The 12,500-nt window shown below is 38.2% G+C and overlaps 1 protein-coding gene across 27 annotated transcripts in view; it reads right to left on the bottom strand.

The window, feature by feature from the left end:
• The window catches only part of LOC136837694 (sodium/potassium/calcium exchanger Nckx30C-like), a 537,491-nt gene that overhangs the window by 12,529 nt on the left and 512,462 nt on the right, over positions 1-12,500 (bottom strand). For all 27 annotated transcript variants that reach the window (XM_067102582.1, XM_067102592.1, XM_067102587.1 and 24 more), the window contains one exon: positions 1,484-1,625. In XM_067102582.1, the coding sequence (XP_066958683.1) occupies positions 1,484-1,625 (142 nt within the window). The remainder of the gene's footprint in view (positions 1-1,483; positions 1,626-12,500) is intronic.

Raw genomic sequence — 12,500 nt, 5'->3', positions numbered from 1 at the left:
TGCACCGCATGAGGTGCACTGAAGGCACTATCTCCCTACGGGGCAAAAACACTCTGAAATGACGTCTTTGTTTCCTTTCGCTGGAAAAATGACTTAAAAATGACTTAACGATTAGAGATTATTTCTTAGTCGTTTTGGACACGGAATGTTCGCATAGCATTTTCTGCTGATATCTTGGGTCCCCAGTTTGTAAAGCAGTTTGTCATGAAGATGTTTGCTTACCTAGGTCTAGAGTTTTTAAATACTGCTCAAGCCTTATTTTTCATTATCATCTCCTAACCTCCTAGGATTTATAACCTGTGCACAGTATGGTTCTTTTATTTCGTATACCTACAGGATATCTGCAATGACCATTTGCAAAGATTTTCTTAGGTGTGTTGTTTGCTGAATTTTTGCATAAGCTACTTTGTCTCTGTTCCCTTTACTTCGAAACATTTGAGCAGACATTTTACGCTGATTTTTCGTTCAACCATTTCGAGATAATGACGTCTCTTAGTCGCAGTTCCTTTTTGGTTTTTATGGAATGGAGTATAAAATTTAGCACTGGGACCTATGAGGTCACTCAACGCTGAAAGGGAGATTGAGAGTAAAAAGGTTCTAAAGGTGTAACAGGAGGAAAACCTCAAAGCAGTTGCACTATGAAACAATTGCTCGGAGAGGTGGCGAGTAAGATGGAAGAAACAGAATAAGAACGGATGTACAGTGAAGGGAACGAAAGAGGGTTGCAGCTAGGGGCCGAAAGGATGTTGCAAAGAACCATAAGTAATGCCTACAGTCCACCGCGTGAGGTGCACTGACAGCAGTGCCCTCCTACGTGGATTTTGGTTTCTATGGCTGCAGATTATTTTGCGAAATCATTTTGGGATGATACCTTTGTTCTGTCTGTTGCATCAAATTTAACTATTTAAATACACTATGATGAGAGAGAGATGATTAGTGGCGTAGATTAGTTTGTAATGATGGCATTCTTGATTATATTCTTGTTACATAATCTATTAGATTATATGTAACAAGAACCTGATATAATCTATTAGAAAGATTTCTAATAGGTGAAGGCTGGATGCTCAAAAATATCAAAACAGCACCTCAACTTAACAGACGCTGATAAGTAACAAAGATCCTCTATTACAGCCTGAAATTGAATAATATATCTATATAATCTTACAGCTAACAACAATGCCACATAATTCCCAACCTAAAATGAACTATGCTTTACACTTGACCTTCAGTAGAAGAGAGATATCTAAAAATATATCACATCTAAAATCGCAGCTCAAGGAAAAATAAGCATAATATGGTAGCTGAAGAGTATACAATGTTCGCTAGGTTGAGGTCCTTAAGTTGAGGTCCGGTAAGCTGAGGTCCGTTAAACTGAGGTGCTACTTATCACTCCATTCCCTCTCCTTTCAACAAGTTGAGGTCCATTAAACTAAGGTACATACTACTTATCACTTCATCCCCTCTCCTTTCAACTGGAACTTACCTCTGGGAGTCCTTGTGTCAGGCAGCGTCAGCCACAGGGGGAAAATGAGGGGGGCGACGATGATATACGTGATTCTCTTCCTACAAGTGTCCGGCCAGCTGAGGTCTAAAGGCTTGTTGTCATCGTCGTCGTCTCCATCGCCCTGCAAAAAGGGGTCAACTCGGAGGTTTTAGTCGGCGGCTTCGAAGTGGCGCGAGATCGTCAATTCTAAAAAAACAAACTTCCAAAACAAACTTCCTCATTAATCAAATTGTCCGCCAACTTCCCTCAAAAGTTATGATCACCATCATGTAAAAACGCCTTATTAACCCTTGTTCTTTTTATTTACAGCTGTGAGAACTGTCTGATTGATTACTGTACAGAAAGAAAGGAAGGAAAATCTTGATACTCTGTGCATCAAAAAAACTCTTCTAACTGTCCAAAGGTGACGCAAATAAAAGTTGGTGAGACGCACACTACGTTTCTTCTAATATCAATCTAAGTTACTCTAGAACTCTCGTTTACTGAAACCAAAATAATAAAAAAAAATAGTTATGTACAACAAAATAAAAGTTTAAATCACAGGAATGAATTTTTTTCACCTAATCATGATCTATCTATTGGGGACAAAAATTGTTTACTCAATCACAGAAGTTCCTTAAATTATTCACTGTGCAATCTATGAATCAAGGAAGTATCTTGCCAAACTAGTGCGGTGACATAGCGCTCATGCTTGTCCTATGGAAGGGTCTGTTTAGTTGGAAATACCTCACTGTTTACGGGCTTACTTGGAAGAGGAAGAGGAAGAGGAAGAGACGGAGGAAGAGGAGGAGGAGGAGGAAGAGAAGGAGGAAGAGGAGGAGGAGAAGGAGGAGGAGAAGGAAGAGGAGGTAGTGGCCTCATGTGTAGGAGAAACAAAATCGTACAGTTCAGAAAAAGGACAGAAAAATGCAATGGTACACTTCTAGATGAGAGAGAGAGAGAGAGAGAGAGAGAGAGAGAGAGAAATGCTTCCTCCAAGTACCCCTAGTAAAAAAAAAATAAAGAGAATCAAGCTAGTGATTAAGAAATGAAAAATGTTGCATAAGCAATAACGACAGCGACACAAATAAAAAAAAAAAATAATAAACGTAACGAACGGTGCATCATAACATATCCTAAGGGAACTGCAGCCGAGAGGTGCGGCAAACGGGAGCAATGAGAACCGAGTGAAAATGTAATTTAAATATTTTTATTTTTGCCTTGTCATTTTTTCTTTTTAAAACCTATGAGTATTGGAAAAAGGTGAAAAAAAGCGCAGCGTAATACCTGATAGAAAATCCACCTGAAATATGCGAAAGCCGATATACAAGAACATGAGTCTTGGTAAGAAATAAAAAAAATATTAAGGAAGAGTGTCATGAAACCTGTTCTCACTGCCCCAATCGGAGATATACATTTTTTGTTTAATCTGTTTTTTGCGTCGTTGTTTTAAGGACAACCATCGTGCCTGAAGCAAGTAGCGGGAAATAATAATGTATACTAAATGAAGGAAATAATCTTCGTTACGGCAGACTCTAATGTGCTGGGTAGGTAAATATTCTAAATTCTTAATTTCTCGTTATTCTCTTCGTATGGAGCCGGTCCTAATGAATGCTCTCCTTGACGTGATTCTAAAGACGGATTCAAATGCATAATGGTGCACTTAAAAAATTAGATGAGAAACGAAACGGTGATGATTAGTATATTTGCATACTGAACTTACCCAAAATCTACAAGAACAGTGCAAGCTGTCTCTATACCCCTTAATACTAGTGCACTGTACAATGCAGGGAATAATATTAACAGGGCTTGTACTGTATGTCTGCAATAACTACAAAATATTGCAGCACCATACACATCACTGTCTAATACACGGATTAAACATCTTCATACTCTAACAGAATTCTATAAGAAATAATCGACATTCTCATATATATACATACATAAATGGTACAAAAAGAAAATGTTTGCAATGTTTTAAACAAAAGGGACTCATTCGTCAGCTTCGGACAAAGTCCCCGCCAGCATAAACTCTGGAATGCTACGTCAGAAACCTCTTCGTCTTCTGATATTCTGATTTTTTCTGATATTCTGATATAATTTTTTTTATATTCTGATTTTTTTTTTTCGGGGGAAAAGGGGTCGGAGGTGGGGGCAGGTGGTTAGATTAGGCAGAGTGGACATTGGGAAGGCTGTAGAAGTTGATTCTATTTCTTGTTACTATATTGATAATGAGGGCGAGTAGCAAGTGACATGAGTAAATGCATCACGTCACTGTTGGGGCTTAAATTAATTGTCAAAATATGACACATTTTAGTTATTAATTTTTAATTTCTCTAATACTTCTTCATATCAGCATGACAGGATCCTATACTAGGATATACCGCAATGCTTCCGAACTGTTTTCCTTTTCTATTCAATTTCCATCATTAAAAATCTTTCCGTGGAAATTTTTAAGATTATGCTGGCCTTATACTAGCACCACGGGCTTTTGCTCTTAGAGCAGCCCGTAAACTTGCGTGTTGCAAGCGTGAGAGAGCAGAAAGTAAGACATCCAGAAGGAGACGTAAGGAAGAACATCTTGATAAACAGATCGCTTGATGAGGACAAAGCAGTCAGCTGGATCACACGAGAGAGAGAGAGAGAGAGAGAGAGAGAGAGAGAGAGAGAGAGAGAGAGAGAGAGAGAGAGAGAGAGAGGAAGGGCTCAGGTTCATGCTGGGCTTTTCAATGAATGTCGGTGCTTCAAGTTCCTGATGGTGGGAAGGTATGAAAAGAATCCTTTAATGATGAAGGTGAAAATGATGACGGGGGTTGGAAAATAACGATGATAATGTTTGTGATAACGAGGAAGACATTGATGATGATGATGATGATGAAGATAAAGGCGAACGGAGGAACAAAACAACAAGAGTAATTACAAACGTGTGAAACAAGAGAGAGAGAGAGAGAGAGAGAGAGAGAGAGAGAGAGAGAGAGAGAGAGAGAGAGAGAGAGAGAGCGATGTCAGAAGATGCAAATGAGTTTGGAACAAGAAGGGCGAACAAAGTTGGATTGAAAACGAAAACGGAATGCGAATATATTAAAATAAGGGAACGCGCGGAAGATGATTAAAAGGGAGAAATCGAAAACTGACAAGTACGAAGGATTTAAAGAGTAAGAGTAGAAATGAGAAGATAGTTGATGAAAAGGGAGAAATCGAAGACTGCCAAGTATGCAGGATTTGAAGAGTAAGAGTAGAAATGAGAAGATAGTTGATGAACAGGGAGGTATCGAGGACTGACAAGGGTGAAGGGAGACTGAAAGTAGACGTAGAATGAGAAGATAATTAAAGGTATAGGGTTGAAACGCCGTAGGTAGGTATTCTAGGGACGAAGTGAGTCTAGGCGCTGAGTTAAGATGATATCAACTACGAACTTTGGAGAGGAGAAAGGCTGAGATAACTAAAGAGAGAGAGAGAGAGAGAGAGAGAGAGAGAGAGAAATGCAATATATTTTGGAATGTGACGTTAGAGAGAGAGAGAGAGAGAGAGAGAGAGAGAGAGAGAGAGAGAGAGAGAGAGAGAGAGGAGGAAAATGCAATATATTTTGGAATGTGAAGTGAGAGAGAGAGAGAGAGAGAGAGAGAGAGAGAGAGAGAGAGAGAGAGAGAGAGGAAGCAAAATGCAATATATTTTGGAATGTGACGTTAGAGAGAGAGAGAGAGAGAGAGAGAGAGAGAGAGAGAGAGAGAGAGAGAGAGAGAATATCGATCAGTCATTTGTAGATTTAAGGAGAAACGAAAAAGAGACAGGATAAAAACCGTTCCAGGATAATGAAAAAAAAAGTTTGACAGACAGCACAAGGGGAAGACAGAAGCCGGAATTCCAGCAAACACGGCGAGAAACACCATAATAAGAAAAGGAAAGAATCAAAAATAAAAAGAAAAGAAAAGGAAAGATTGGAGAATGATGTGAGTGGGTGGATGGCGAGTTGGGAAATGATTGTATTAAAGGGGATGGCATGGCAGGACCCAGAAGTGTTTTCACCGTGGTAGGTAGAACAAGGATACGAGAGAGAGAGAGAGAGAGAGAGAGAGAGAGAGAGAGAGAGAGAGAGAGAGAGAGAGAGAGAGAGAGGGCGGATATTGCCACACCCTCGCTACCCGCAACTCTTTTCAGGAATAACAGCCCGGGAGACTGAAAGGTTAGGAGAAGAACGAGTCTAAGGGTGGTTATGAGATAGGCTGAGAGGGAGATTAATCTCTCTATGGTCAAGTGAAGGACTCATTTTTTTTTCATGATCATTTTTTATTTTAATAATGCCCTTCTCACCCCAGTTCTTAAGGGTTATTGCTTCCTTAGTTTTGATCTCATCTCTCTCTCTCTCTTGTAGGCATAGGGTTGTCCGATGCGCTTGCGTACATGAAGGTATGGATTTCAGAAGTATAAAAGTCTAAATAGCCTTCCTTCGGGAAGCACTTTTATTTCGTGGAATCCACCAAATTTCAGGCGTCTTAGCAACTAGACTCAAGTCTAATTTCAGTCACCACGAGCACTGAAATGGACTAAATTTCAGACGCTACAGAGTCTGAAACTGATGGAATGCCAGACACATGAAGCACATGATCAATAGAACCCAACTTTACTTCGTAGCCATTAGCAAACGTTTCAGATATACTTTTTTATATTAGTTTTTTTCTGTAAAATAAAACTATTGTGCCGGCTTTGTCTGTCCGCCCTCAGATCTTAAAAACTACTGAGGCTAGAGGGCTGCAAATTAGTATGTTGATCATCCACCCTCCAATCATCAAATTTACCAAATTGCAATCCTCATTGTATTTAAGGTTAAAGTTAGCGATAATCGTGCTTCTGGCAACGATATAGGATAGGCCGCCAGCGGGCCTTGGTTAAAGTTTCATGGGCCGCGGCTCATACAGCATTATACTGAGACCAAAGAAAGATAGATCTATTTTCGGTGGCCTTGATTATACGCTGTACAGAAAACTCGATTGCGCCGAAGAAACTTCCGGTCATTTTTTACTTGTTTTCATTACATGATCCTTGTGATTAGGACACATCTTCAAAATAATGATTTTGTAGTTTGTTTTGCTCAAGTTTTTCTTTAGCAGAATATCAGAGACATGAAAACAACCCAAGATCATTGAATAATTATGTAATTATTCAAACGTCTTAAGAGACGCCACGTCAAGCTCTACAAAGAATGAAATTAATGTTCCTCTATTCTTTGAGCCAACAAAGAAAGAAGAGTTCAAAGTTGCGTAAATTCTGGAAGGAAATGAAACAGATTATGTGTTTCATCAGTAAGTTACTCAATAGCTTAATATTTATAAAAGCTACAGTGCCAAATGATCATATTCTGAAATAAAAAAAAAAACCCTGACGGCTGAAATAATCTTAGCTTACGGTAAATGTACATCAGAGTACTACTGAACAGACATATTTCAATGGTACGACTGGACAATAGATTGCCACAGAACACAACATAAACAATAGACCACAACCAAGAGAACACATTTTCTTTTTTATCTTTCTTGACACCTTACCTTCGGCATTAGTTCTTCTCTGGCATGTAGTGGCGTTGACTTGCTTTTAGAAAGAAGCACATAGTGACCTCACCCACAATAAGCAACCTCATCCGCACTAGATAATGTAAGAGGAGTAAATGTCTTGACAAACGGGCACAGAAGAACCTGATTGGCAGTATAATTTTTTCTTTTTTTTCTTTTTCCGCCAGCGGGTTTGGGGGTAGGTGGGGGTGGAGGTGGGTGGTTAGGGGGCTGCGTGACACCTTTCTCCTTACATTCGCGTGAGGCTGAGCCAATTGCATTGTGGGCGAGGTTCTTTGAGAAAACAACTCTACCAGAAACTTTGAAAGGGTGACGTCAAACAACATGAATGACTTTTTTTATTTTCTACGAAGAAGCTATGCAACAGTTGCGTCGAAGGAAGAGAGAGAGAGAGAGAGAGAGAGAGAGAGAGAGAGAGAGAGAGAGAGAGAGAGAGAGAGAAACAAAGTGGCAGAGAAGAAGGCCGTGTTGGAGAGACAGAGATGCCAAAAGAAGAAGAAGAAGAAGAAGAAGGAACAGGAGGAAAAGTCGTACTGAGAGCAACAATCTCGGCGTGAAAGTGCCTACACAGAGTGAGCGGGAGACCAGTTCTTCTTTCAAGAAGATGTCCTCCTCTAGAGATAATATATAAAAAGTACACAGGTCTATTATTTACAGAGAATCAGCCAAATTTTTAGTTGAAGGAAACATATTTCTAGGTAGTTATATATACTGTATATATATATACTTTGTTTTTAGGAGAGAAAAGGCTTTGGAGTTTAAGTACATACATGCTTTACGCTTAGATAGACATACATAATTACAGAGTGCGCGGTACAGATATATGCCGGTAATTATATATATATATATATGTATATATGTATGTGTATATATATATATATATATATATATATATATATATATATATATATATATATATATATATATGTGTGTATATATATTACATATATATTTATAATGTGTATATATACACATATATTTAAATTTGTAATAGCACATACACTTGTGCATATATATATGTATATATACATAAAGATATATATATATATATATATATATATATATATATATATATATATATATATATATATATATATATATATATATATCATTAAGCTGTTAATCCTATCAGATGGTGGCTCCTGAGAAAAAATACATCAATCAATGTCACATTTAGTTTCACTAGAGGATATTCACAATATCAATTGCCACAAAAAAAAAAACACACACACACACACTCACACATGCACAAAATGCTCATTAACAGCATGTCAAGTTATCTCCCTAACACAGTTTTTTTTTCTTAGCCATTCTTGCACGTTCTCTCCCCTTTCTGGATATAAAGGCCCTCCCCAATCTTTTGCACACATTCTGCTACCTTTGCTGCTTTGACTAATCTGCGCCTCATCTCTTCCCCGATCCTACCATCCTCTTTTATAATTATTCACAACTACTCATACCAATCAAGCACTGCCCCTCTTACACCGCTCCATCTTTACAAGACTGTCGTAACTCCAAAATCTTGATTTTTCAGGAGAAGCGTTTTAAAGTTTCAAAATCCTATAACTGCACCGAGATTTTGATTTAGACTTAAAATCTTCCCAGCGCCATCTCTCGGCCAAAATGCACTTAGACTTACGACTTTATTACCAAAAGACGCAGAATTAAATGGGCAATCTTATGAGCTATGTAACGCAAAACTTCAAATTTTTGAGTTACGACAGTCTTGTAATGATGGAGCGACACCAGTCTTATTAACATTCATTACTCCATCTTCCTTGTTGAAGTTTACTCCTAAAACCTTTCTTTTACTCACAATCGATTTCTTCCTCTTGCAAAAACTTTCAGTCCCTTTCACTAGATTCTGCAGTTTCTGTTCACTGTCCGCTGTCAGCCCTGTACTATCTGAAAGCATAAATTATTCAACACATCATTCACAATTTTGCAAGTATATCTACTGTTTTTTCCTTAACTTCTCTCATCACTCCATCCATAAAACTACATCTTTGTCTCAAACAAACTTTTACACCTAACCAGTCACTCTCCTAGCTACATATTCTATCAGATGCTTCATACCCATCATAAAGATTTTCATTGGCACTCTGTAACTTAATTTCTCTGCCATGCATTCTCAACAGACTCTGTCAGTTCTATCATAGGATTCATCTACGTCCTTTTAAGCCATGCACAGCTTCTCCCCCGTAATTTCAAATTACTCACATATTTTTCATGATAAACCCTTGATCCACACTCCTTCTTTGTCCTTAGTTTCACTTTTTCTATAACCTATCTTACTTTCCCAGTCAATCGATCAATATATAATATATACACACACACACACACACACACACACATATATATATATATATATATATATATATATATATATATATATATATATATATTTGTGTACATATATATATGCATATATATTTATATATATATACACATACATATACATATATTGCATATATATATATAGAAATACACACACACATGTATATATATATCGCATATACACACTACACACATGCATCCAAATACCTCGAATGTATCTTTGCGCACGCAACATACACCACAAATACACTACGAATCCAACACGTCAGTGTTTAATACACAGTGTAAATTGCCCGCGGGTATGAAGGGGGCTGGGATGCCGGGCTGGTGTTTGGGTAGTCCTGGGGGTGGGGTTGGGGGGGCATGGTCCCAAAGCCGTAGTGCAAAGATCACTGGTTTTAGCTCCTTTAAGCGCGCTCGCACAAACACACACACAAACACGAGTTAATAAGACTCAGTAGCCTCATTGCAAGGTAGACTGATGCTTGATTAGACTTTAAAAGGAGGAGAAGAAGGAGAGGAAATAAGCGCTGGATAATTCCTTTTGAGAGACAGTGAATATCCATTTTGTTTTTTCACTGCCTTCTAATCTGGGCTAGGCATGGGCATATACAGTACTTGCCTGTCCCGTCACCCTGCCTTTTAAATCTTCCTTTTTATATTGCTCTTGTTATTTTCTATGTGTCGGGTATCCTTATTAGGCAAGACATAAAAGAAGAAAGAAGGAAAGCTACAAGAACACAGCGTTTAAAAATGATCTATGTCGATGGAACCAAGAAGAGAAAAGTTCAGATCAACTTTGCAATTCAAGGTTTGAACATCAGTGCAATGAGAAGATTGTAACAAATACATAAAAATATGTATCAATACAGAAACGAAATATCAAGAGTGTATACCCGTTTCCCTTTTAGGAAGCGTTCTCTCAGTCAGATCCGTCACCAAATATGGAGCACCATGCGTAACATATCTAGTGATCAAGCCCAAAGAAGGATGGACGAAAGCTTTAAGCTTCGTAAATATTCCTATAAGTACATTTCGTCTTGCTAAACAAGAGTATTACTGTGGATCCTTCTACTGATAACTGAGAAGCACGATACGGTGTTTTTATATTTCATATTTACATACTATATGCGTCAAGTAAATTAGTTAAAATATTCCCACAGATACTCAAAAACTTTATTAAGGTGAGTTTAGTAGAGAAGACGTCAAATAAAAGATTAAAATAAATCTCACGAAAAGGAGAAGTTTAACGAGTTTATAAACGAATATGAAAAATGAAGGAAAATTCCCATAATATACTCCTGTTAGGAGAATACTAATTTTGTTTAAGATTATTACTTATATGTCAAAGAAGAAAGTTAATGATTATTTTGGCAATGTCTGTTTTAGGGACGGCTCTGCTATTTTTTCGAAAATAAATCAAATAAAAAAACGATACATATAGTATTATTTTCAAAAGGTATTTTGAGTTAGATAGACGCGTGTATTTTTAGACATCGTGGAATTTGTACTGCCAACAAAAATCTTTCAAGTCTTTCACATTATTCACTTCTAAAGGTAATTCGACTTACTCGTGGCGCTTGAAGTACTGATTTAAAAAATATAAAAATAAAAATGACTGCTATATTGCATGGTAATGCAAAATTTATGAGGGTCTACATATACAGGCAGGTTCCTCTTGGTAGATAAAAATTTTGAAGTCTTTATAAGTCAAGTAACCAGAATTGGAAAAAAAGGCTTGATATTCAAGGTATTTGCCCAGTTTCCTGTTGACATCTTTTGTTAACATTTAGCAATACATTTGATTTTCTCCTCTGATTGTTATAATCGTCTTTTCGTTGTTTCGCTAGTTTTTTTTTTTTTTTATAAATTATCATCTTGCTTTTAGTTTTCTGTAAAAGATAACTAATGTGCCGGCTTTGTCTGTCCATCCGCACTTTTTCTGTCCGCCCTCGGATCTTAAGACTACTGAGGCTACAGGGCAGCAAATTGGTGTGTTGATCATCAGCCCTCCAATCATCAAACATACCAAATTGTAGCCCTCTAGCCTCAGTAGTTTTTATTTTATTTAAGGTTAAAGATAGCCATAATCGTGCTTCTGGTAACGATATAAGTTTCACGGGCCGCGGCTCATACAGCATTATACCGAGACCACCACAAGATAGATCCATTTTCGGTGGCATTGATTATACACTTTAGCGGCTGTACAGAAAACTCGATTGCGCCGAAGAAGCTTCGGCGCAGTTTTTACTTGTTTCCTCTTTCCATATCTTATCGGTGTAGGGTGTTTCAGTCAAAGAATGGAAAACACTCTCATATTCATTTTCTGATTCACTGTACCTTATAAGGAGCGCATAAAGGAAAATTCTGGGGACGAATGAAAATGTCATATTTTTCCGACAACTCTGTCGTGTTTGCCCTACGTCATCACGATAATGCGGACCGTATTCATCACCTGTTCCTGTATGTATGTACGAATGTATGAATGTATACTACATGTATCCTTGGCATTCGTGGCAATTCCTCAGTAAGGGTTACCCCTCAAAATATCTTTTTTTTTATTTTTTTTATTTTTTCCTCGTCAATAGAGCATTAGCGAACGCTGCGTAGAGCAACGAGGCTCCATCACTTAAAATATTGGCAAGAGTAAGCCGCGGAAGGCGAGCACAGAACGAACGTGCCCCGAATCGATGAAACAGAAATAATAAAATTCCCCCCTTCAAAGATCACGCGACGAGGTGGGTTAGTCACGCACGTTCGCCTCCTCCTCCTCCTCCTCCTCCCACGTATAAACCACTGCAGTGTTTTTCCACGCTGTGTATGCAGTGATGATGTCTCGGTCATCCTGCCTGGCCTGCTCCCATTCTTTCATATACACGACTCTCCTGCTAATCGCCTGCAGGTGAGAGGAGAGAGAGAGAGAGAGAGAGAGAGAGAGAGAGAGAGAGAGAGAGAGAGAGAGAGAGAGAGAGAGCATTGGCCACTAGGCTAGGTACGTTTTCAACTCAGCTTGGATTTTGAAAGCTTCGGTGCCCTCTTCTCCTTATTTATATGCAACACGCCGGGCCAACAGGCCATACTGGTGAATTATACGTACTATATTCTAAAGAAAC

This window comes from Macrobrachium rosenbergii, chromosome 59 (assembly GCF_040412425.1).
Source record: "Macrobrachium rosenbergii isolate ZJJX-2024 chromosome 59, ASM4041242v1, whole genome shotgun sequence".
Taxonomy (NCBI): domain Eukaryota; kingdom Metazoa; phylum Arthropoda; class Malacostraca; order Decapoda; family Palaemonidae; genus Macrobrachium; species Macrobrachium rosenbergii.
Note: the sequence above shows the minus strand (reverse complement) of the source record. Positions and strands in the feature narration are given on the sequence as shown.